At 38.8% G+C, this 27178-nt stretch overlaps 1 protein-coding gene across 4 annotated transcripts in view; it reads right to left on the minus strand.

The window, feature by feature from the left end:
• The window catches only part of BICD1 (BICD cargo adaptor 1), a 253746-nt gene that overhangs the window by 114707 nt on the left and 111861 nt on the right, over positions 1-27178 (minus strand). For all 4 annotated transcript variants that reach the window (XR_015164115.1, XM_086401423.1, XM_086401422.1 and 1 more), the window contains exon 2: positions 26428-26640. Coding sequence is in view for 3 of the 4 variants with exons in the window: in XM_086401423.1 (XP_086257549.1) it covers positions 26428-26640 (213 nt within the window). In the remaining variant the exon portion in view is untranslated. The remainder of the gene's footprint in view (positions 1-26427; positions 26641-27178) is intronic.

A 27178-nucleotide genomic window follows, 5' to 3' on the forward strand; every position in this document is an offset into this window, starting at 1 on the left:
ATTCTGAACTCAACTCTTATCTGACTTCTGGGTCTCTATTTTTAAACATTACATCATACTGCTGTAAGCGTTTACAGCTTTCTAATACTTTATATCAAGAGAAGGCTAAAATTTAAGACAAAAATGTGGGAATTGGCAGGTTGCATGTCACTTGGGCTATGACCTTTGGATATCTGTCAGCTGAATTTCTGATGGGAATAGAATAACAAGTAGGCCACTGACAATAACTCTCTCTGATGACAGCCTTTGTTGACTAGTTTACATTGCAGACTGAAGGGGGATAAAAGCAGGTGGCAAAGCTGACATTCCATTAAAAATGATTAAAAGTCTGTTGTGATGATTTGACTAGATGTAAGAGTCATCTTATTTGCATAAGGGGGACGGGTAAAGAGAGTCACAGGGTGAAATGGTCCTTAAGACTTCTGTCAGAATGAGTATCCATTAGCAGAAAAAGAGATGAGATTGGAAAGTTCTATGAGTAGATATTACTAGCTTTCTATTTCAAATATGAAAGAATCTTAGCATTGATTTGTGCAATTTCTGGTTGTGAATATGATTTTGTGTCCATATTTCATTTTAAAGAATGTATATGAAATCAATGACTTTAATTTTGCAACAGTTGATTAAGGATAACTCTTCTTACCTGGAGACAACTGAATTAATGAATTTTTAAAGTCACTCCGAGAAAAAAAATTATATCAGCACAGGAAAAAAAATGCAGGAGAGCCTAAGCTTGTCTTACAAATCAAGCATACAAGTATACTGATAATCTAAAAACTGAACCTGACCATTTAACATGAAATAAAAATGAAAGGGCCACCAAAGTAAGTGAAATATTAAAAAGAAAGGGAGAGAGAAACAGTACCAGTAATCTTTAACATATTGTTACATGGTGATCATTACAAAGTGAATCTCTGGCATAAGAGTAGGTAGAGAGAATAACAGAATATGATAGAAATAAGACAATATAGGCCAGAAATAGGATAGATAGGTAGACAGGATATAAGAACACAATACAGTGAAGATAGAGTACTGTGGGGGTTCTTTTAGAAAATAAAAGTGTCTTTTGAAACAGGAATCAATTTTAATTAAAGGAAAATCACGAAGAAACTCATTCAGGCCAAAAAGAATGCCTTATTTATTCAGAAACCTAATAAGAAACCCTTAGGCTAGTGAATATTTAGGTCACAGGAAGCCAATCAAGTCCTACTGCTGATGAATCAGGCTGGGGAAAATAAGATTAAATTTGATTATTGATTATATTTTTATATTTTCCTAGATTGAAACTTATCAGAAATGGAAACCCTTAATCCCAGGTCTTAGCACATTCTTTCGTACTACCCTTCCTGGGGATTGGGATGAGGACTTTTTCCAGTCCTGTGGCCACTGCTGAGTCTTCCAGATTTGCTGACATAATGAATGAAAAATCTTGATGGCATCATCCTTTAGGGATTTGAATAGTTCTGCTGGAATTTCATCACATCCACTAGTTTTATTAACAACAGTGCTTCTTAAGGCCCACTTGACTTTGCACTCCAGAATGTCTGGCTCTGGGTGACTAACCACACCATCACAGTAATCTGGATCATTAAGAACTTTTTACAGTTCTTACAGTTCTAAACAGTTCTATACAGTTCTAAACCCAGTCCAAACTGGGTTTAGAAAAGTTAGAGAAACTAGATATCAAATTGCCAACACTCAGTGGATTATAGAGAAAGCAAGGGAATTTCAGAAAAACATCTATCTCTGTTTCACTTACTACGCTAAAGCCTTTGACTGTGTGGATCATGACAAACTGTGGGAAGCTCTTAGAGAGATGGGAATACCAGACCATCTTACTTGTCTCCTGAGAAACCTGTATGCGGGTCAAGAAGCAATAGTAGAACCCTGTATGGAAAAAATAATTGGTTTCAGATCGAAAAAGGAGTGACAGGGCTGTCTGCTGTCACCATATTTGTTTAACCTATATGCTGAGCACATCATGAGAAATGCCGGGCTGGATGAGTTACAAGCTGGAATCAAGGTAGGAAGGAGAAACATCAACAACCCAGATATGCAGATGATATGACTCTAACGCCAGAAAGCAAAGAGGAACTAAAGAGCCTCTTGATGAGGGTGAAGAAGGAGAGTGAAAGAGCCGGCTATTAAAAAATACTAATATTAAAAAAACTGAAAATCATGCAGTCTAGTCGCATGGCATGTAGAAGGGGAAAAGGTGGACATAGTGACAGATTTCCTCTTCTTGGGCTCCAAAATCACTGCAGATGGTGACTGCAGCCATGATATCAGAAGACATTTGTTTCTTGGCAGGAAAGCTATGACAAACCTAGACAGTGTGTTGAAAAGCAGAGACATACTCTGCCGGCAAAGATCCATATAGTCAAGGCTATGGTCTTTCTCTCATATGGCTATAGCCATACTCTCATAGAGTACATCATGAGAAACGCTGGACTGGAAGAAACACAAGCTGGAATCAAGATTGCCGGGAGAAATATCAATAACCTCAGATATGCAGATGACACCACCCTTATGGCAGAAAGTGAAGAGGAACTCAAAAGCCTCTTGATGAAAGTGAAAGTGGAGAGTGAAAAAGTTGGCTTAAAGCTCAACATTCAGAAAACGAAGATCATGGCATCCGGTCCCATCACTTCATGGGAAATAGATGGGGAAACAGTGGAAACAGTGTCAGACTTTATTTTTCTGGGCTCCAAAATCACTGCAGATGGTGACTGCAGCCATGAAATTAAGAGACACTTACTCCTTGGAAGGAAAGTTATGACCAACCTAGATAGCATATTCAAAAGCAGAGACATTACTTTGCCAACAAAGGTCCGTCTAGTCAAGGCTATGGTTTTTCCTGTGGTCATGTATGGATGTGAGAGCTGGACTGTGCAGAAGGCTGAATGCTGAAGAATTGATGCTTTTGAACTGTGGTGTTGGAGAAGACTCTTGAGAGTCCCTTGGACTGCAAGGAGATCCAACCAGTCCATTCTGAAGGAGATCAACCCTGGAATTTCTTTGGAAGGAATGATGCTAAAGCTGAAACTCCAGTCCTTTGGCCACCTCATGCGAAGAGTTGACTCACTGGAAAAGACTCTGATGCTGGGAGGGATTGGGGACAGTAGGAGAAGGGGACGACAGAGGATGAGATGGCTGGATGGCATCACTGACTCGATGGACGTGAGTCTGAGTGAACTCCAGGAGTTGGTGATGGACAGGGAGGCCTGTCGTGCTGTGATTCATGGGGTCACAAAGAGTTGGACATGACTGAGTGACTGATCTGATCTGATCTGATCTGATGGTCTTCCAAGTGGTCACATAGAGTTGTGAGAACTGAACCATTAACAAAGCAGAACGCCAAAGAATTGATACCTTAGAACTGTGGTGCTAGAGAAGACTCCTGAAAGTCCCTTGGGCAGCAAGGAGATCAAACAAGTCAATAATAAGGGAGATCAATCCTGAATATTCACTGGAAGGACTGATGCTGAAGCTGAAGCTCCAGTATTTTCGTCATCTGATGCGAATATATGACTCATTGGAAAAGTCCCAATGATGCTGGGAAAGACTGAGGGCAGGAGAAGAGGGGGGTCAAAGAATGAGATGGCTGGATGGCATCACTGATGCAATGAACATGAAGTTGGGCAAACTCTGGGAAATGGTGAGGGACAGGGAGGTCTGGCATGCTGTAGTCCATGCGGTCACAAGGAGTCAGAAATGACTGGGCAACTGAATAACAACAACCACCCCAGGACTTATGCTACTTCCAAAAGTTTATAAATCATGTCTTAAAGATCTATGTCAAATCACAAAAGTTGTATATTATAGGAAATAGTATTAATATATTAAATATGCTTATTTTTCATCTCAAATTGAAAATAACTTTAATAATAATTCATTCTTCTCATTTATTTTGCTCTGTAACATAAAAATATTGTTGTTTTTTTTTTTTTTGAGACTATAGTCTATTCCAATTCTCTCACTGTTTATGATAAGTTTGAATACAAAGTATAGATAAGAATTTAACATTTTTATTAAAAGAGAAGCCTCATGGTGTAAATGGTGTTGGGCCATTAGCCAATGAAGGGAACATTTTTATTTTTATCATTTATCTATTTATATTTTTTTGCCTTGCTGCAGCATGTGAGATCTTAGTTCCTTGACCAGGGATAAAACCCATGTCCCCTGCATTGGAAACCTGGAGTCTTAACCACTATCAGTTCAGTTCAGTTCAGTTCAGTCACTCAGTCGTGACTGACTCTTTGCGACCCCTTGAATAGCAGCACGCCAGGACTCCCTATCCATCACCAACTCCCAGAGTTCACTCAGACTCATATCCATCAAGTCGGTGATGCCATCCAGCCATCTCATCCTCTGTCATCCCTTTCTCCTCCTGCACCCAACCCCTCCCAGCATCAGGGTCTTTACCAATAAGTCAACTCTTCGCATGAGGTGGCCAAAGTACTGGAGTTTCAGCTTCAGCATCAGTCCTTCCAATGAACACGCAGGACTGATCTCCTTTAGGATGGATTGGTTGGATCCCCTTGTAGTCCAAGGGACTCTCAAGAGTCTTCTCCAACACCACAGTTCAAAAGCATCAATTCTTCGGTGCTCAGCTTTCTTCACAGTCCAACTCTCACATCCATATATGACCACTGGAAAAACCATAGCCTTGACTAGACAGACCTTTGTTGGCAAGGTAATATCTCCGCTTTTCAATATGCTATCCAGGTTGGTCATAACTTTCCTTCCAAGGAGTAAGTATGGCCAGGAAAGTCCTAGGGGAACATTTTAAATTTAAACTCTGACACTGTTCCACACATGAAACTGAATCTCACATAGACTAAACCATTAAAAGTAAAAATTAAACCATAAAAACTGATATAAGTGAACATTACAGTTTTACAGTTTTGAGAAGATTCAAGGCGAGAAGAAGGAAGAATAAGCATCCTCGTCTTTTTTTTTTTTTTAATTGAAGGTAATTGCTTTACAGGATTTTGTTGTTTTCTATCAAACCTCAACATGTATCAGCCATAGGTATACATATATCCTCTCCCTTTTGAACCTCCCTCCCATCTCAACCCTCTAGGTTGATACAGAGCCCCTGTTTGAGTTTCTTGAGCCATATAGCAAATTCATTGGCTGATATTTTACATATGGTAATGTAAGTTTCCACGTTACTCTTTCCATACATCTCACCCTCTCTTCCCCTCTCCCCATGCCCATAAGTTTATTTTCTATGTCTGTTTCTCTGCTGCTGCCCTGTAAATAAATTCTTCAGTACCATTCTTCTAGATTCTGTATATGTGCATTAGAATATGATATTTATTTTTCTCTGACTCACTTCACTTCGTATAATAGGTTCTAGGTTCATCCACCTCATCAGAACTGACTCAACTGTGTTCTTTTTAATGGCTGAGTAATATTCCATTGTGTATATGTACCTCAACTTCTTTATCCATTTATCTATCGATGGACATCTAGGTTGCTTCCATGTTCTAGCTATTGTAAATAATGCTGCAATGAACAATGGGATACACGTGTCTTTTTCAATCCTGGTTTCCTCAGGGTATATGCCTAGGAGTGGGATTGCTGGGTCATATGGTGGTTTTAGTCCTAGTTTTTCAAGGAATCTCCATACCGACTTCCATAGTGGCTGTATCAATTCACATCCCACCAACAGTGCAAGAATGTTCCCTTTTCTTCACACAGTCTCCAGCATTTATTGTTTGTAGACTTTTTGATGATGGCCACTCTGACCAATGTGAGGTGATATCTCATTGTAGATTTGATTTGCATTTCTATAATAATGACTGATGTTGAGCATCTTTTCATGTGTTTGTTAGGCATCTGTATGTCTTCTTTGGAATAATGTCTGTTCACGTGTTTTTCCCACTTTTTGATTGGGTTGTTTACTTTTCTAGCATTGAGTTATATGAACTGCTTATATATTTTGGAAATTAATCCTTTGTCAGTTGTTTCATTTGCTATTATTTTTTTCCCGTTCTGAGGATTGTCTTTTCACCGTGCTTATAATTTCTTTTGCTGTGCAAAAGCTTTTAAGTTTAATCAGGTCCCACTTGTTTATTTTTGGTTTTATTTCCATTACTCTAGGAAGTGGGTCATAGAGGATCTTGCTTTGATTTATGTCATCTAGTGTTCTGCCTATGTTTTCCTCTAAGAGTTTTATAGTTTCTGGTCTAACATTTAGGTCTTTAATCCATTTTGAGTTTATCTTTGTGTATGGTGTTAGAAAGTGTTCTAATTTCATTCTTTTACATGTAGCTGTCCAGTTTTCCCAGCATCATTTACTGAAGAGTCTGTCTTTGCCCCATTGTATATTCTTTCCTCCTTTGTCAAAAATAAGGTACCCATAGGTGCGTGGGTTTATTTCTGGGCTTTCTACCTTGTTCCATTGGTCGATATTTCTGATTTTGTGCCAGTACCATACTGTCTTGATGGCTGTAGCTTTGTGGTATAATCTGAAGTCAGGAAGGTTGACTCCTCCAGCTCCATTCTTCTTTCTCAAGACTGGGTATTTGGGGTCTTTTTCGTTTCCATATGAATTGTGAAATGTTTTGTTCTAGTTCTGTGAAAAATGCCATTGATAATTTGATAGGGATCACACTGAATCTGTAGATTGCATTTGGTAGTATAGTCATTTTCACAATATTGATTCTTCCTACCCAGGAACATGGAATACCTCTCCATCTGTTTATGTCATCTTTGATTTCTTTCATCAGTGTCTTATAATTTTCTGAGTACAGTTCTTTTGTCTCCTTAGGTAAGTTTATTCCTAGATATTTAATTCTTTTTGTTGAAAGGGAAGCATCCTACTTTTAAAACCACTAAAAGGAATCCCAAAGGAAACAAGCAGTAGATGTAAAAACAGAGCAAAATTTCAATGTAAAAGTAAAATAAAGTCAAAAGGTATCAAAAGTAAAATAAAGTCAAAAGGTAAATAAACTGGGGGTAATACTCATAGCAAATGATTAAGAAAAATAATAATTTCTTGAAGCACACATAAATAATAGAAAAGTTAAAACCTAATAAATGTGCAAAAAGTTGTTATAGAAATTACCCCTTAATTAATGAATTTGTTTATGTATTAGTCAAAAAAATTAATGAAAATGGCAAATTTCTTATTCACTCATTTGTTATTTTTTTTTTCTTAATGAGTGTCCAGTACATACCACGTTCTGTACTAAGATATAGTGATGAACAAGATAGACCATATGCCTACCATCAATGACCTTATAAATTAATACTGAAATGCCACTATTCAGCTATCAAATAAGCACCTGAAAGAATTATGAAGCTTAATGCTTCCTAGGGCTCAGTGTAATGGGAATTCTCTTCTATTACTAATGAAAGCAGAAATTGTTTTAATCCTCTAGAAAACCAATATAACTACATGTATAACATTAAAAAAAAAAAACCTCTTACCATTTCCTCCAGCAATTCTACTTCTAGAATGCTATTCTGAAGAAATAATCCTAAATACATTTCCAAAATATATGCAAACAGCAGTGAAATAATGCAAAACCCAACTCTGACTCACTGCCTGCTGAGTGTCAAGTGCATCACATGTAAGTATTCACAACAGCCCTGTGGCAGTAGGTGTTACTTTTATTTCCATTTACAAGACAACAATATTGAGATACAGAAAGGATAATCATTTGTGTAAGTTTATTCAGCTAATATGTGCATGTTGCTGCTGCTGCTTAGTCGTCTCAGTTGTGACCACTCTGTGCCACCCTATGGACTGCAGACCGCCAGGCTCCTCTGTCCATGGAATTCTCTAGGCAAGAATACTGGAGTGTGTTGCCATGCCCTCCTCCAGGGGATCTTCCCGACCCAGGGATTAAACCTTGGTCTCCTGCATTACAGGCAGATTCTTTACCACTGAGCTACCAGGGAATTCCTAATATGTGCATAACCCAGTGTTAAACCTTGGCAAATATGGAGATAAATACACCTCAAAAATCTGCACTTAACTCTAAAATAAAATGTAAAGCTTTTAACTTCAATGAATCACAGCCTTGTCATGGTGAAGGTATTTGCATAATTCAATGAAGCTATGAGTCATACTGTGCAGGGCCACCAAAGACAGAGGGGTCACAGTGGAGAGTTCTGACAAAACATGGTCCACTGGAGGAGGGAATGGCAAACTACTCCAGTATTCTTGCCACGAGAACCCCATAAACCATATGAAAAGGCGAAAAGATATGACACTGGAAGATGAGCACCCAGGTCACAGAGTGTCCAAAATGCTGCTGGGGAAGAGTGGAAGGGAATTACTAATAGCTCCAGAAAGAACAAAGTGAGTGGACCAAAGTGGAAATGACACTCAGCTGTGGATGTGTCTGATGGTGAAACTAAAGTCCAATGCAGTAAATACAATATTGCATAGAAACCTGGAATGATAGGTGCATGAATCAAGATAAATTGGACATGGTCAATCAGGAGATGTCGAGAGTGAACATTGACATCTTAGGAATTAGTGAACTAAAATGGATGGAAATGGGTGAATTTCATTCAGATGACTGTATTTCATTCATCAAATGACCACTGTGGGCAAGAATTCCTTAGAAGAAACAGACTAGCCCCCAGGTTCAACAAAAGAATCCGAAATGCAGTACCAAGTGCAATCTCAAAAATGACAGAATGATCTTGGTTTGCTTCCAAGGTAACCATTCTTTATCACAGTAATCCAAGTCTATACCCCAAACACTAATGCCAAAGAAGCTGAAGTTGATCGGGTCTATGAAGACTTACAAGACCTTATAGCTACTGCTGCTGCTAAGTCACTTCAGTCGTGTCTGACTCAGTGCGACCTCATAGATGGCAGCCCACCAGGCTCCGCCATCCCTGGGATTCTCCAGGCAAGAACACTGGAGGGGGTTGCCATTTCCTTCTCCAATGCATGAAAGTGAAAAGTGAAAGTGAAGTCACTCGGTTGTGTCCGGCTCTTTGCGACCCCATGGACTGCAGCCTACCAGGCTCCTCCGTCCATGGGATTTTCCAGGCAAGAGTACTGGAGTGGGTGGCCATTGCCTTCTCCAAGACCTTATAGAACTAACATCAAAAAAAGATGTCCTTTTCATCAGAGGGGACTGGAGTGCAAAAGTAGGAGGTCAAGAGATACCTGGAGTAACAGGCAAGTTTGGCCTTGGAGTACAAAATGAAGCTGGGCAAAGGCTAACAGCATTTTGCCAAGAGAACATATTAGTGATAGCAAATACCTTTTTCCAATAGCACTAGAGACAACTCTATACATGGACATCACCAAATAGTCAATACCAAAATCAGATTTATTACATTCTTTGCAGTCAAAGATGGAGAAGCTCTATACAGTCAGTAAAAGCAAAACCGGGAGCTGACTATGGCTCAGATCATGCATTTCTTATTGCAAAATTCAGACTTAAATTGAAAGAAGTAGGGAAAACCACTAGGCCATTCAGGTATGACCTAAATCAAATTCCTTAGGATTATACAGTGGAAGTGACAAATAGATTCAAGGGATTAGATCTGGAAGACAGAGTACCTGAAGAATTACGGACAGATACTTGTAAATTGTACAAGATGCAGTGACCAAAACCAATCCCAAGAAAAAGAAATGTAAGAAAGGAAAATTGGTTGTCTGAGGAGGCTTTATATATATATATATATATATATATTATATATATATATAAATTTATTTAAATTGGATGCTAATTACTTTACAATATTGTATTGGTTTTGCCATACATTGACACAAATCTGCCATGGGTGTACATGTGTTCCTCATCCTGAACCCCCCTCCCACATCCCTCCCCATCCCATCCCTCTGGGTCATCCCAGTGCGCCAGCTCCGAGCACCCTGTATCATACATCAAACGTGGACTGGTGATTCATTTGACATAGGATAATATACATGTTTCAGTGCCATTCTCCCAAGCCATCCCATCCTCGCTCTCTCCCACAGAGTCCAAAAGACTGTTCTTTACATCTGTGTCTCTTTTGCTGTCTCGTATACAGGGTTATTGTTACCATCTTTCTAAATTCCATATATATGCGTTAGTATACTGTATTGGTGTTTTTCTTTCTGGTTTACTTCACTCTGTATAATAGGCTCCAGTTTCATCCACCTCATTAGAACTGATTCAAATGTATTCTTTTTAATGGCTGAGTAATACTCCATTGTGTATATGTACCACTGCTTTCTTATCCATTCATCTGCTGATGGACATCTAGGTTGCTTCCATGTCCTGGCTATTATAAACAGTGCTACGATGAACATTGGGGTACACGTGTCTCTTTCAATTCTGGTTTCTTCAGTGTGTATGCCCAGCAGTGGGATTGCTGGGTCATATGGCAGTTCTATTTCCAGTTTTTTAAGGAATCTCCACACTGTTCTCCATAGTGGCTGTACTAGTTTGCATTCCCACCAACAGTGTAAGAGGGTTCCCTTTTCTCAACACCCTCTCCAGCATTTATTGCTTGTAGGCTTTGTGACAGCAGCCATTCTGACTGGAGTGAAATGGTACCTCATAGTGGTTTTGATTTGCATTTCTCTGATAATCAGTGATGTTGAGCATCTTTTCACGTGTTTGTTAGCCATCTGTATGACTTCTTTGGAGAAATGTCTGTTTAGTTCTTTGGCTCACTTTTTGATTGGGTCTTTTATTTTTCTGGAATTGAGCTGCAGGAGTTGCTTGTATATTTTTGAGATTAATTCTTTGTCAGTTGCTTCATTTACTATTATTTTCTCCCGTTCTGAAGGCTGCAGCTTTATAAATAGCTGAGGAAAGAAGAGAAATGAAAGGTAAAGGAGAAAGGGAAAGATATACCCAACTGAATACAGAGTTCCAGACAATAACAAGGAGAGATAAGAAAGCTTTCTTAAATGAACAATGCAAAGAAACAGAAGAAAACAATAGAAGGGGTAGGCTAGAAATCTCTTCAAGAAAATTGGAGATATTAAGGGAACATTTTTTGCAAGGATGGACATGACAAAGGACAGAAATGGTAAGGATCTAACAGAGGCAGAAGAGATGGCAAGAATACATTGAAGAACTATACAAAAAAGGTCTTAATGACCTGGATATCCATGATGGTATGTTCACTCGCCTAGAGCCAGACATCCTGGAGTGTGAAGACAAGTGGGTGTTAGGAAGCATTATTATGAACAAAGCTAGTGGAGGTGATGGAATTCCAGTTGAGCTATTTCAAATCCTAAAAGATGATGCTGTGAAAGTGTTGCATTCAATATGAACAAATTTGGAAAACTCAGCAGTGGCCACAGGACTGGAAAAGGTCAGTGTTCATTTCAATCCCAAAGAAGGGCAATGCCAAAGAATGTTCAAACTACAGTACAACTGTGCTCATTTCACACGCTAGTAAGGTTATGCTTCAAGGTAGGCTGCAGCACGATGTAAACCGAGAACTTTCAGATGTACAAGCTGGGTTTAGAAAAGGCAGAGGAGCCAGAGATCAAATTGCCAATATTTGTTGGATCATGAAGAAAGCTGAGCACTGAAGAACTGATGCTTTTGAACTGTGGTGTTGGAGAAGACTCTTGAGAGTCCCTTGGACTGCAAGGAGATCCAACCAGTCCATTCTGAAGGAGATCAGCCCTGGGATTTCTTTAGAAGGAATGATGCTAAAGCTGAAACTCCAGTCCTTTGGCCACCTCATGTGAAAAGTTGACTCATTGGTAAAGACCCTGATGCTGGGAGGGGTTGGGGCAGGAGGAGAAGGGGACGACAGAAGATGAGATGACTGGATGGCATCACTGACTCGATTGACGTGAATTTGGGTAAACTCCGGGAGTTGGTGATGGACAGGGAGGCCTGGCATGCTGCGATTCATGGGGTTGCAAAGAGTCAGACATGACTAAGCGACTGAACTGAACTGAACTGAACTGAAAGAAAGCAAGGGAATTCCAGAAAAACACCTACTTCTGCTCCACTGACTATCCTAAAGCCTTTGACTGTTTGGATCACAATAAGCTGTGGAAAATTCTTAAAGAGATGGGAATACTAGAGCACTTTACCTGTCTCCTGAAACACCTGTATGCAGGTCAAGTAGGAAAGTTAAAACTGGACATGAACAACTGGTTCAAAATTGAGAAAGGAGTAAGACAAAGGCTTGCTTATTTAACTTCTATGCAGAGTACATCATGTGAAATGCCAGGCTGGATGAATCACAACCTGGAATCAAGATTGCCCGAAGAAATATCAACAGCCTCAGATATGCAGATGATACCACTCTAACAGCAGAAAGTGAAGAGGAATTAAAGAGCCTCTTGATGAAGGTGAAAGAGGAGAGTGAAAAAGCTGGTTTAAAACTCAACTTTCAAAAAACTAAGACCATGCATCCAGTCCCATAAGTTCATGGCAAACAGAAGGGGAAAAAGTGGAAGCAGTGACAGATTTTCTGCAGCCATGAAATTAAAAGACACTTGCTCCTTGGAAGAAAAACCTAGACAGGGTTTTAAAAGCAAAGACATCACTTTGCCAACAAAGGTCCATACAGTCAAAGCTATGGTTTTTCCAGAAACCATGTATGGGTGTGAGATTTGGACCATAAGGAGGCTAAGCACTGCAGAATTGATGCTTTCAAACTGTGATGCTGGAGAAGACTTTTTTTTTCTTTTTTTTTAATTTAATTTTATTTTTTAACTTTACAATATTGTATTGGTTTTGCCATATATCAAAATGAATCTGCCACAGGTATACATGTGTTCCCCATCCTGAACCCTCCTCCCTCCTCCCTCCCCATACCAAGACTCTTGAGAGTCCCTTGGGAAGCAAGGAAATCAACCCTGAATATTCATTGGAAGGACTGATGCTGAAGCTCCAATACTTTGGCCACCTGATGAAAAGAGCCAACTAATTGGAATAGACCCTGATGCTGGAAAAGACTGAAGGCAAAAGGAGAAGGTGGAGGCAGAGGATGAGATGGTTAGACAGCATCATTGACCCAATGGACATGAATTTGAGCAAATTCTGAGAGAGAGTGAAGGACAGAGGAGACTTGTGTGCTGCAGTCCATGGGGTCATGAAGAGTGAGACATGAGTTAGTGACTGTCTAGTCAATAACAAGGAATTGTACTGAATACAATTATTTTTGTGCATCTGCTCTATCCAACATGAAATATTATGTTACTAGGCTTCAGTAACATTCTCTGACAATCTTGTTTTTTAAATATTTATTTATTTATTTGGGTCACACTGAGTCTTAGTGTGGCATGTGACTTGTGTGATCTTTAGTTGTGGCTTGTGGGAGCTAGTTTCCTGACCAGGGATTCAACCCAGCTCTCCTGCATTAGGAGCATGGGGTCTGTATCAGGGAAACTCTATCTCCAAAAGCAGCTGGAGCAGAGTACTAAGAAACCAGTTGACTTCAAAAGTATTCTTGTTGAATTCAACCTTATTTTTGTATTAAATATATTACTCAATCTCCATGATAACCTCTATGCATTTCAAATGAGAGTATAATACATGGATTCTTAATACAGAAGTGATCAATCAGCACCATCTAAGATCACCATTACAATAAACAAAGAAGACCTTGGCATTGAGTCTTTAATTAATAATAGGCTGGAGAGCCAAGTGGTATCCACTGGATGTTTCCCAGAGGGCTTTAATCAGGCTGTGTGCTTAAGAGGATGTCAGGTAGGTATTTCCTGTTTTACTTCAGGTTCAAAGAAGCAGCCCAAGGGGAGAGACATGCTTCCAGTACTATAATTAATTATGTATTCATTTTATTCCTCAACATTCTAATAGAGGCTGATTTGCAGAGTGGTGCTCAATAGAATGGTCGTTCTTAAAGGAGAAATTTTGCAGCAAATTAAAATACAGTACAGAATTTTCATTTCTCTTTGCCACAGAGTCTAAAAAATTGTGGTTACATATGATGATCTACATATACACATTGAAAACATTTGCCAAGTCAGTAGAATTTCTCTCAATCTGAAGCTTAATGGTGGATTTGCCCATTGTAATTAGAATTAGGTAGTAACACTGTCTGACCTTGGAGTGTCATTGCCCTCTCTGCTGACTCCAGCAGAAACAGTGATGCAAAGTAAATGGATGGGTTAGTACATCATAATGAGATAAGCATCACCAACTATTTGGCTTCTGAATCTTACTAATGTTAATCATATATTCCGTTCTAATGGCAAATGCCCCAAGAAGATTAGGATATAGTAAAAAAAATTGATTACTAGCAAAAGTTACAGGGCTACCCTGGTGGCTCAGTAGTAAAAAATCCACCTGCCAATGCAGGAGACACGGGTCTGGTCCCTGATCCGAGAAGATCCCATATGCTGTGGAGCAACTAGGACCATGTGCCACAACGACTGAGCCTGTGCTCTAGAGCCTGGGAGCCACAAGACTGAGCCTGAGCACCCTGGAGCCTGTGCTCTGAAACAAGAGAAACCACTGTAATGAGAAGCCCACGTACTGTAACTAGAGAGTGAGCCCCTGCTCTTCACATCTAGAGAAAGGCCCACACAGCAAAGAAAGACCCAACGCAGCCAAAATAAATAAATAAAATTAAAAAATATATATTTTAAAAGCTGCATATTTATTATCTTTATTCTTCTTTCTTTCTTTTCTTTTTTAATGGTGTAGAATATGTATTTCCAGTAGGGGTTGGTATCACCTCTGTGGTAACCTGAATAAAGGCCTCCAAAAATATCTAGGTCTTAATTCCTAGAGTCTGTGGATGTGGTAGCTTATGTGGTAACAGAGACATTGCAGATGTGATTAAGACTTTTGAGTCAGAGAGATTATCCTGGATTCCAGGTAGATTAGTGTGGTTCAGACGGTAAAGAATTTGCCTGCAGTGCAGGAGGCCCCAGTTTGATCCCAGCATCGGGAAGATACCTGGAGAAGGGCATGGAAATCCACTCCAGTATTCTTGCCTGGAGAATTCCATGGACAGAAGAGCCTGTCCATGGGCTCTTCTGGACTACAGTCCATGGAGTCACAAAGACTTGGATACACTGAGGGAGTTAACACTTACACTTATCAGAGGGAAGCAGAGGAAGATTTGACACAAAAGAGGAAGGTGATATGACACTGAAATAAGATGCTATAATGCTGGCTTTGAAACATGGAGAGAGGGACTATGAGTCAATAAATGCAAGGGGTGCAGTCCTAGAAGCTGGAAGAGAAGGACATTCTTTTAGCACCTCCAGAGGAAGTGGAGCCCTGCCAACAACTTAGTCCAGTAAACTGCAGACTTCTGTCCTGCAGAAGTGTAACACAATAAGTCTGTATTTTCATTAAGCCACCAAATATTAAGTATTTTGTTATAGTATCTCACAAGAATTAATACAGCCCCCAAAGGAGTAAAAATTAATTCTTGGGGAAGCAAAAAAGTCATATATTACAACAGCTTGTGATCCTCTCAAGCTCAACACTACCCTACAAAATCTTATTCCTCAGTATTTTGTTTTGTGGCAATTAGGGAAAAAAATATCTGAACGGCTCTTTTTTTTTTTTCTGTGCTGGGTCTTCTTTGCTGCACACAGGCTTTCTCTAGTTACAGAGAGTGGGGGCTACTCTCTAGTTTCAGTTTTCAGGCTTCTTATTCTTGTGGCTTCTCTTGTTGCGGCTCTAGGACTCTAGAGCTCAGGCTCAATAGTTGTGGAACTTGGTCTTGCCCCATGACATGTGGGATCTTCCCAGATAAGGGATTGAACAGGTATCCCCTGCATTGTAAGGTAGACTGTTAACCAAGGAAGAGCCTATCACCAAGGAAGCCCCCAAACTGCTCTTTAAGGAGTTGAGTATGAAAAATAGGTTGTGAAACAACAGTTCATTGGCAAGCACTGTCAATGACAGTTTGATTCAAATATTGAAGCAACACTTTTTATTACTCTCAAGGCCCATTTCATCACCATTAGCAGTTAGATAATGCTATTAGACAAAAAAAAAAAAAAAAACATTGCTACCTTGACACCATTAGACAAAATAGATATTACTATCTTGACAGGTTCTTCTATACTTTCATTCTAACAACAGAATTTACCAATCCAGAAAAGGCTTGCTGACCACTTCTTTGTGCAAGTAGCCAAACCTCTACCTCATTTTTAGACAGGCATTCTCTCCTATGAGTATAGGAATAATTTGGCCCATAAATAGTGTCAATCTATTAATGTGTATGTTTGAAATTGTGTGCCAAAGCCCATTACAAAGTACATTTTAATATTCCAGATTTTTAAAATGTAACACAGGAAGGTTTATGACTATTGTGACAGCCTTGGAAGAGATTGTTTAATCATAATTCTACCTTTGGCATAATTGTTTTAGTGAAACCAAAACTCTATCAGAAACCTATTTCTAATGTACTTTTAGCATTATTGAACAAGTGATGATGAAAAAGCTATATAAGTAGTTAACCAGTGGGTAGCCTTTCTTATAGGATACATTCAGCTTTCACACAAACTGAAAGTTAAAAATCTGTGTATATTAATATATCTAGTATGATTCAGTCTACAGTATTTTTAAAAATATCTTTGTTGATTAAGCATTAAAAAGAATAAGTCAAGATACATATCAATATTCATTATATCACTAAGCTCACTCATTAATTTGCTCTTTCTGCCTTGCTCAAGTAAAAGTTTCCTGTAACCTTCAAGAAATTAAGTTCTCAGTAGATTCAGGTATTGTTGACTGTAAGATTAAGCTATAAATTCCCTTAGGAGCATTAAATGCTTGAATAGAATCTTAATCAGGCTAGATCTGCCAACCAGGGTCTTCTTTGGAAAGAGGTCAAGATGTAAAAAAAAAAAAAAAAGATTAACATTGTCCACTAAGCATTCTAGCAGACATGCTGATTGTGCATTACTATGCCTTCTACTCAGTCCACACTGGGAGCAAAATCTGAGCCTGGGGTGGGAGAAAAATTTTGAAACAGAATCAAGCTATTTATAGTCGAAACATCAGTGTGTACAAAATAGATTGCGCACTGATCTTTATTCTTATGTTCCAAGAGGTGGAAGTCTGGTGTTTGACCATAATTCACAAGACAGGAAAGAGAAGGGAGGGAGGGTAGGTAGGAGGAGGAAAGAAGGAAGGAAAGGAAAGGAAAGATAGCTATCTATATATTATATATGTAATTCATATATATAACATATATATATATGATATATACATCAAGTATATACCATACCAGTTCTACCTTTTAAAAAAGTAGGTTGGCTTTTGCTGCTTATTTTTTTTTAATGCTGAATGATAACTGATAAAACCCGATTACCTTAGAAACTGTAAAGAAACTACACATGAATTTTTTTAAAAAGATTTTATTTTTTAATCTATGCCAGCTCCAGATCTGCCATTTCTGTGTCCTGCCCCAAGGGCATCCCAGGTAGCTCAGTGGTAAAGAAACCACATGCCAAACAGGAGACGTGGGTTTGATCCCTGAGTTGGGAAGATCCCCTAGGGAAGGAAATGGCAATGCACACTAGTATTTTTGCCTGAAAATCCCATTGTCGGGGAGCCTGGTGGGCTACAGTCCATGGGGCTGCAAAGAGTTGGAAATGACTTGGCGACTAAACAACAACATCCTGCCCCAAGCAAAGCTCCCTCGCCATTTCTAACATTAGCTTGACTGCGGTGAAGTTTCCCATTTAATTCTATATTTGACACTAGTTTAATGACTGGCTGTTACACAGGAAGTTGATCCAATTGTCGTTAGCAGGCCAGAAGTTTATGCCTCTTCTTATTGTCTAATGCAGAAAGAAATGATTCACAAATGAAAATGGTAGTATTTTGAACCTGTGTCCTAATGCTGTCCAACATCTGGATGCTGGATGCAACATTTACACATGCCTTCAATTGTGAAGTTTTCCCTAGAATATTTGGGATTATGGAGATGCTGGTCCTTATTACTTCCCCAAAACAATGATAAAAAAGACTAAATTTATTTTTGACTGAAGATCAACTGATGTTGTTTTGAGAGCTATTTAAAAGTTGTTCTGTTATTTCTCATTGACAAATACAACAACTCAACTTTCTAAATCATAGGGAAAAAGTATTTTCAACTCTTAAAAAGAGAAATTATCTGAAGATGACCAGAATCTACTTGCTGGCTACAAGGACAACCCGGTAGGAATGTGGCAAGTGACCATCGACACCTGCTAGAAACAAACATGGCAGAGCTTTCAAAATTAAAACAAACAAACAAAAAAACTGGCTTTCTGACTTTAAAAACAAAGAGAAATTAAATGTATATGCTCCTTACAACAAGGCATGCATTTTAATCAGTATTCACTGACTCCATGAGCATATGGGATGACAGCAGGCATGATGATTTTACAGATGTGAATAATGCACTCCTCAATTAATGGAAACCTGATTCTCCCTTGGGGACATTGTTTCCCCTGCAACTCTCTCGAGTGTGGACCTGGAGGTGAGATGGGTGCTCCTCTTGCCTCTCATGGCTGTTTCATTTGTTCTCCTTCTCCTTCACATCTAAAACTATCTGTTTTAAATTTCATGTCATCATGAGATTTTTTTAAGTTAGTAAATGTATATTTTTAAAAACCAAATTAACACTAACTTCCTCAAGGGACAGGGTAACAGCAGTAGGAGAGGCTCAGACACTGCATACTATCCACTGCTCAGCACTGTTCTTGTCCCTTATCAAACACCAACTCATTCCCCCTCATTTTTCTAAGACTTTACCTCCTGGTTCACTGCCAATGTTTCCTGAACTCCTGGTCTTAATTCCTAGTATTCTCAGTATGCATAAAGATGATCTCAATTCCTGGAATTCCTCCTCTTGGGGGATCCTCTCCTGTCAACCACTCATTTCCAAGATCATACCTTAGTGACTCATGCTTTTCTAAGTGATTATGTCACCACTTCTCTATCCTCAAATACCCCACAGCCCATCTTCCCTCTCAGCTGCTGACCTTGCTTCCTTCAGTGAAAAAATTGAAGCAACCTGAAAAGAACCTGCAAAGACTCTCTTCATTCAAACCTGCAGGGGTACCAGCAATGCATCCACAAACTCCTCTTTCCCTGGCTATCTACCATAGAAAAATGAATACTTATGTTCACATTAAAATATAAATGTACATGAATGTATATAGCAGCTCTATTTGTAACTGCCAAAATCTGAAAATAACCCAAATGTTCTTCAATAGGTGAATTGATTAAAAAGTAAAACAAAACTGTGGTATATGCATATGGTAGTATTTAACAATAAAAAGGAAGGATCGCAACTAACATGCAACAACTAGATGAATCTCAGAGGCATTATGCTGCGGGAAAGAACCCACTCTCAAAGGTTACGTACCATACAGGTCCGTTTACATGACATGCCTGAAAAGACACAACTACAGTGACAGGAACCATCACTGACTATCAGAGATTGAAGAGGGGAGGGTATGACCGCAAAGGAGTAGAAGAGATGGGAGATTTGGGGGGTGAGAAAACTTCTGCATCCTAAGTGTAGTTACATAAATCTACATTTGTTAAAATTCACAGAACTACCCACACATACATTTTAAAAATTCTGTGAACCTGTAACTTTAAATTAATCCTATAAACAAACTCATTAATGTAAATCATTATTCCCAAAGGCACAATGAAATCACAATAATTCAAAAGCGAATTGTTTGAATATTGTTGAACTTTGCTTTCAAATTCTTGATGATGGTAATATGATGGTAATAGGGATGTTGTGTTTACTACAGCTCAGCAAGTGTGGGAAAGAAGCAAGGACTCTTAACCATGCCTGGTTTAGGACAACAGTCTGACTGCTTGGTGGACAAGTTGTTAGCCTCTCTGTCTCACCTGTAAAGAGGGGATAGAAATAGTACATGCCTCATAAGTTTAAGAGAATTAGGTGAGATAATTGAAGGAATGTAAAATGCTGAGTATTGTGCTTGGTACATGATAAGCTCTCATAAATGTTAGGTATCATATTATTTAAACCAATTAAAAAGATTGATCATTCTTTTTAAATTAAATTTTAAATATCACTTTTGACACTTTGCAACATTCCAGGGAGGTATGAGGTCCATTCCCAACAAATACAAAGAGCAGGACAGAAACTGGAACATTTTAGGGAAATAACTTTTCAGCTATAGCCAAGCCATGCCTTTACAGAATGGAAAATCATCATTCATTGGAAGTGTCAATCTTATTCAGCTGTGTGTAAATCAGCTCTCACTGACCAATCATTTAACCAGATCTTAGAGACTAGAAGAAAAGCTTTGTTATTATTGGATGCCTTAATTTAAATAGTTCAACTTCTCCCCACCAGTAAGCACATTCAATGTTGTACTGAGAAATAATGCTGTGACCCTTTTAAGAACCAGACAGGTACAACAGGTTATTTACACTGATGGTATTTAAAAACACCTAGAAGGCTCTCCTCTGGCAACCTATGGGCTTTTAAACACGTGATGTTTCTTATTTTGGTGTCAGGATATCAGCCATTGCTTCTTGTTGTCAGAAGGTGCTGGGGCCTTCTGACAGTAGACCCCAATACATCTTTCTACATTTATTGTTTCTGTCTTGCTGTGTGTAAATAAGTCTGATTACCAAACTTTGAAACAATAAATAACATTAACATAGTCCTCTACTTCTTGTGAAGCAGTTTCATAAAAAAATTTTATCCTTATAAATACCATGAGAAGTAGGAGAGGTGTTATTATAATGTTTATGTGGAAAAATGAGAAGTTTAATCACACATCTGATTGACTATTTAGATGTTTCTTGCTTAGTCACAGCAGGTACCATCTATCTGTGGTTTTAATGAGACTAAGATGAGGGTAATTTACTATACAAAATGTTATATGTGTTTTTAGTCCATGTGAGCTGCTCTAACAATAACACAATAGGCTAGGCTGCTTAAACAGACATTTATTTCTCATAGCTCTGGAGACTAGGATGTCTAAAATTGAGGCACCAGCAGATTCATATCTACCATATGAATGTGAAGTCATTCACATTGTGAAGTCAGGTGAAGGCCCACTTCCTGGTTCAGAGTTGGCCATCTTCTTGCTGCGTCCTCACATAGTAGAAGGGGTAAGGGAGCTTCTCTGCAGTATTTATAGAGTCTAATTCATGAGGGCTCCACTCTCATGACCTAATCATCCCCAAAGGCCCTACCTCCAAACACTATCACATCGGGGATTAGGTTTCAACATATTAATGCTGGGGGGACACAGACATTCAATCTATAGTACATGCTGTCTAAAACACAGCTCACTATCTCCGGAGATACTAAACATAGAAAGAAAGAGTTCCTGAACACACTGAGTTGCCTTAGCATTGAAAACAACCACTCATTGTCGAATTTTTGTTCACTGATGCTTTCAGGTACCCAAGCATCTGACTCATAGCAATCACTGAAGAGACCTCTGTTGAAAAAATTAATGTGTGATTTCAAAGTAGAAAATCTAAAAAGATGAAAACCATAGGATAAGAAACTCAAACGCTATATCCAGCAGTTCATATTTTCAAAAATTTCCAGTGGGGTAAAGATAGTCAATAGTATGTGGTTAAAGAGCAGACACACATTTTTAAGAGACACTGGATGTCAGTCTAAGAAGGTAATAACCAGGATGCTCAGGCATCCTGAAACCATGTCACATGAGGAAGTGCTAGTGGATCTAGATATGTTTAGTTTGAAAAAGAGAAAATAAGATTGCTCTTTCCAAATATTTTAAGTTATGGGCATGGGCTAAAATTGTCAAGTGGAATAGAAAACTTAAAAAAAAATGTATTTTCTGTAGATCCAGTGGCTAGGAATATGACCAGTTAGTGAAAATTACAGAGAATCAATTTTTCACTGAACAAAACAGGGCAGTTTAACAATTGGAGCTGCCAAGCACCAGGATGGGCAGGCTTGGGAGGGAGCTAGAAGACAGGAGTGAACAGTAATTTAATACCTCCTATGTGCGTGGCGTTGGACATAGGACCTGTATAATGTATAGGACCTTACATTAGTATTATCATCTCCAGGTCAGAAGTGAGGAAAGTGATGCTTACAGAACAAAAGTGACTTGTCCAATATCACACAGTTGCTAAGTGGCACATCTGGAACTCAAACCAGAGGTAGCTAACTCCTAACATAAGTTATTTCTGTTCAGTTCAACTCAACAAACATTCTTTTTTTAATGTCTGCTTTTGACCAGGGACTATACCAAGTCCTGAGAAATACCAAGATAAATGACAGACAGAAGACAGTTCCTTCATTGGAAAGATTCAGAGTCTACCATCTCCACAGTGCTAGAAGTGTCTGAATAAAGGTTACATAACCATTCCAGGTTACTAGAGAAAGAATTATTGATCTGGGAGTAGTCTTTATCAAATAATCACTTAAGGTGCCTACATGCCCAAATTCATAGATGTGGCTATAACAGATTTCTGGAAATTGAGCTGGTATATTATAAAATCTGGTTATTCCACTGAGGGGAAAATGGAGCTTCAAATGTGATAAAAAAAATCATATGAATTAAGCAACTTTTGAAATATAAAATGACCATATCCTAATGTTACCAATAGGTAACATTTTGTTACTGGACCTGAAGGATTAACACTTAATTTGATTAGCTCCCATTTGGTCCTTTGATTGGATGACATTTTTCCTTTATACTCCCTGTCCTTAAAAATCTTATTTACTTCCCTGGTGGCTCAGACGGTAAAGCATCTGTCTACAATGCAGGAGACCTGGGTTTGATCCCTGGGTCGGGAAGATTCCCTGGAGAAGGAAATGGCAACCCACTCCAGTACTCTTGACTAGAAAATCCCATGGATGGAGGAGCCTGCTGTCCATGGGGTTGCAAAGAGTCGGACATGACTGAGCTACTTCACACTTTCACTTTCACTTTTTAAAAACACATACAATAATGCTGTTTAAAATGTCTAAAAATAAGAATTACATGAAAAATCTAAGTTAGGTTTTACAGTCACACATAGTGCTGGAGCTTTTCAACAACTAAAGCAATAATAAAAACATACTGTAATTCCTACCATCTGATTCATATCTCAACAGAAAGAATTTTCAAGGCAATAAATTCAGAGAGGTATTTACCTAATGTTTCTTTAACCTAAGAATATGGACCTACATAATAAATGATATCTTCAATAATATTTTTATGGAGGATTCAGAAAGTTATTAATAATAACAGTTTATGTTTATTATATATTTACTATATAACAAAATAATCTTTAACAAATACCACAAGTATAATTCTAAAACTTTTAGCAGAGCTGAGACTAGAATATCGATTTTCTAATGCCCAATTCAGAGAAGGCAATGGCACCCCACTCCAGTACTCTTGCCTGGCAAATCCCATGGGCAGAGGAGCCTGGTAGGCTGCAGTCCATGGGGTCGCTAAGAGTCTGACACGACTGAGCGACTTCACTTTCACTTTTCACTTTTCACTTTTCACTTTCATGCATTGGAGAAGGAAATGGCAACCCACTCCAGTGTTCTTGCCTGGAGAATCCCAGGGACGGCGGAGCCTGGTGGGCTGCTGTCTATGGGGTCGCACAGAGTTGGACACGACTGAAGCGACTTAGCAGCAGCAGCAGCAGCAAACCCAATTCATAAATGCTTCCATTTTTTTCACTATACTATCCTATACATACCACATATAGAAAAGAATTTGGCCATGGAATTACAGATACATACACACACACATGCATGCACATGTGAGTGTAAAATGTCCATAACACACACAGCACACATACAAACACAGGTACCTTTACCAGTACTGATGATTCTACTGAAATTAGAGATTAGTCCTTTTAGTAAATAAAAATAATTCCATTAATTAACTTATCAAATTCACGCAGCATCTGTCAAGCTGATGATTTACTGTGTTTTGCATTGGTTATCTTTGTCTACTTCTCATGGTCCTATCACGTCTCTCTTTCAGTCACTATGCACCCATCTGTACCCAGAATACAAAAAGACAAATAAAACTGAGCCTACAATAAACACAAATCCGGGATTTCAATTTAACACAAGTCATCAAAAGTCTATATCAACATACCAAGAAATAGAATTTATTCCTTTTCTCCTTTTTCAAATGTACTCAACCCTGCATGCTAATAATAATTTTATTAGTGACATTAAAACCTAAGGTCTGCATGAAAAACAGCAGGGCTCCAGGGTGTAGTAATACCACTCACTAGCTTTCAGCCCATCAGAAAGAATATTAACAGATACACTGTTGACACACTTAGAAAACCAGGAAACTGACCACCTGTTTTTCTCTTTTAGTTACCGACAAACCCAAATGGCTATAGTGCCTTGATTGAAAAAATACATAAATTTGGGTGTAATAAGTTATTCTCTTACTGCAAATCAACTATCGAAAATACATAGAAATCAAAGGATTATAACCAAGTTATCATTCAGCAATTCCCCAAATTGTGAGCCTTATTATACTCCAATACCCAGCCAAAAAAAAGTCTAAATTAATGTTTCTTAAAGCATGGTCTCTTTGTGCTGTGAATTTGTTAGAAATGCAAATTCTTGAATTCCACCTAGACTTTGAATCAGAATTTTAGGGGCTGGAGCACAAGACTAGGTTTTGATGAGTTGTCTAGGTTATTCTGGTGCTCATTAAAATTCGAGAAATGATCTGAATGAAGGGGTTCTCAATATTTTGTTTCCTTTATGGCCTCAGTTCATTTCTACCTTGCATGCTCATTCATAACCAACTCCTGTTGCTTATCATAAGCCTACTCCTTGGAAACTGCAATCAAGCATGGTGTAAGTGAGGATGCTCTGTCAATCCCCATTGTCTTGCATCAACAGAAAAACATCGATGGATACCCTTTCCTCAACCTTTGCTATTCTTCCCTCAGCTGCAACTGCCACGCACAAGATGGGGTGTGCAGCTTTCAGAAGATCCATCCAATTGGCAACCAAAACTGCCCGACTCACTGGTTTCAGTCCTTCTGTACAATCCACCTGCACATGGGTACCCAAGGCACAGGTTGCCATGTCACAGCCCCCCTGCCAACCTGCTATGTGAGCCTGCTGTTCATGGTGGCTGAGGGCCCTGCCTGTGGATGCTTTAGGCTTTGCTTAATCCAGGAAGGTAGCCTATGGCACCTTGAGTCCCCTTGGAGGAGGAGGTCTGGTATAAAAGGATAAGCAAGTGATGATGAAAACCCAGCACATACAGATGCGACAAATGAAGAACTGGAGATGGGCTTTGTTTTTTAACAATCATTTAGGAAAGTGAGGCAGAGTGTCCTGAAAACGCTCATGTTCTTCTCGGTACTCAGCACTGAATTCCCCTTGGTTGGCTCCTTTCTTTGTCTCCAGAGTCATACTGCTATATTTGGAGCATGCCCAAAGGCAACAAACTAGGTAAAGCAGATACTTTACTGTCAATATTCACTGACTTCAGTGTAATATAGACACAGGCTAATGTAAATTATTGATTAAATTTAAGTAAATTTTAGACAACTTATATCTTGTAATAATGAAACTTTACTTGTAATATGCCACTAATTTCAAGAGAAGGGTATCAGTGGGTTGCTTTGGTTGCATTTCACAGTATCAAACAATTTTTTCATCCGATGTTTTTCTATTATAATGCTCAGTTAATGAGCCTACTTGGTAGTGTACCCAGCATTTGTTCATTAACCTCCACTGCACTGGTGTAGGAATTAAAGGATACCTGCACCTCTTCTACAGCTTTCTTAATCAAAAAATGGAGTGAACAATTTAATATGAAATTTTCAAAACTACTCCTAAACGGGTAGTGGATGAAGCTGCTTTTGGCTATTTCTGTCCCCAGGATCACCTCCTCCGTGCAGGGCAGAATGACTCTGCCACTCTGAAACCATCTGGCATGTGATGCTGCTAAGTACAAAGCTGAAGGGAACGAGCGAGTTCAGGGGAGGCCTTGGAATGAAGAAGGCTCCTAATCTGATTCATACCAGCTATAATTTGCTGCTTGTCTACAACCAGCAAAACAATTTATGGTTCTCTAACGCCAGACTCTCGGACTCCCTCAAAACACTCCTCCGCCAGTCTCTCTCCCTCAGTGAGGAGAGGCCTGTGCTAACACCACTGTCATTTTGAATTAGTGCTGACGCTGAGCATAAGAGCCAACCATTCCTCTCCACATTGTATTGAAACAGGTAAAGGGAGGGAAGTGTTAAGCTCACTATATTTTTTAAACACCTCTGCAGAAATAGCAAGACCAGGTCCCAAGTACTCAATAAATAAAGGCTTTATAATGATAAGAGACAGAAAAGCTCACTTCAGAATAAGCTTTCATTTCACTAAAAAAGCAGAAAAAATTGCTAGCATTGACATTATGTGCTTCTTGTTTAATATAGCTCCTCTGATTAGTGAAAAAGTTTTATTCCTCTTTCCTAGCAAGAATTTTATCTTCTCTCTCCCACAGCTCTCTCACAGGGAATATGTTTGCTATTTGTTTACCTCCTTCAGATCCTGCACGACGGCTGTGAGCCTCTCATTTTCTGCCTGGACATTAGTGACTACAGCCCGGCTCTGTTTCAGTTCGTTCTGCATATCCAAGATCTTCCCCAGATAGTAAGCTTCCTTCGATGCTGACTCCTGCAGAAGCGTTTCCTCCCGAGTCTCTCCATCCTCAGCAACCTTACGGTGGATGGAGAAGGACTGCCCAAACGCCTGCGGAGGATTTGAAAAGAGAAAGAGCACAAAATGAAATGCACCGCTGCACTACTCAACAGAATTGGGAACATGATTCATTTTGATTTGTGTACAAGAAAAGCTATTCAGCAAGACTTTCAGAAGCAAAAACTACACAGTTCATGTAACAGGCTAGCAGCTCTCACTGACACTTGAAATAATTCAATTTAATAAGGAGAAAGAAAATTTTAAATGTTTTGCTAAAATATAGATATAATGTGTTAAAACTTGAAAAACATTACTGCTTGTTTTATGTTACCATTTTTTAGAAAAATCCTATCAAGGAATAGACAGTTAAGCACTAAGGAAACCATAAAAATTCATATTCTAATTTTCAGTCTAGAAAAAAAATTCCCAAAATAATTTTCGAGAAAGAAAATGATAGTTTCATTAGCTTTCTAATACATTAGTGGTAAGAATATATCAATTACAAACAACACCTTTAAGAGAGAAAACTACCAAACAGCATTCAAACTTCTGGTACCACAAAAAGACATAAAATGAGATCAATATTTAA

The sequence above is a fragment of the Bos grunniens genome, chromosome 5 (genome assembly GCF_055505025.1).
Source record: "Bos grunniens cultivar Pamir isolate PY7600 chromosome 5, Bosgru_T2T1.0, whole genome shotgun sequence".
In the NCBI taxonomy this organism is placed as follows: domain Eukaryota; kingdom Metazoa; phylum Chordata; class Mammalia; order Artiodactyla; family Bovidae; genus Bos; species Bos grunniens.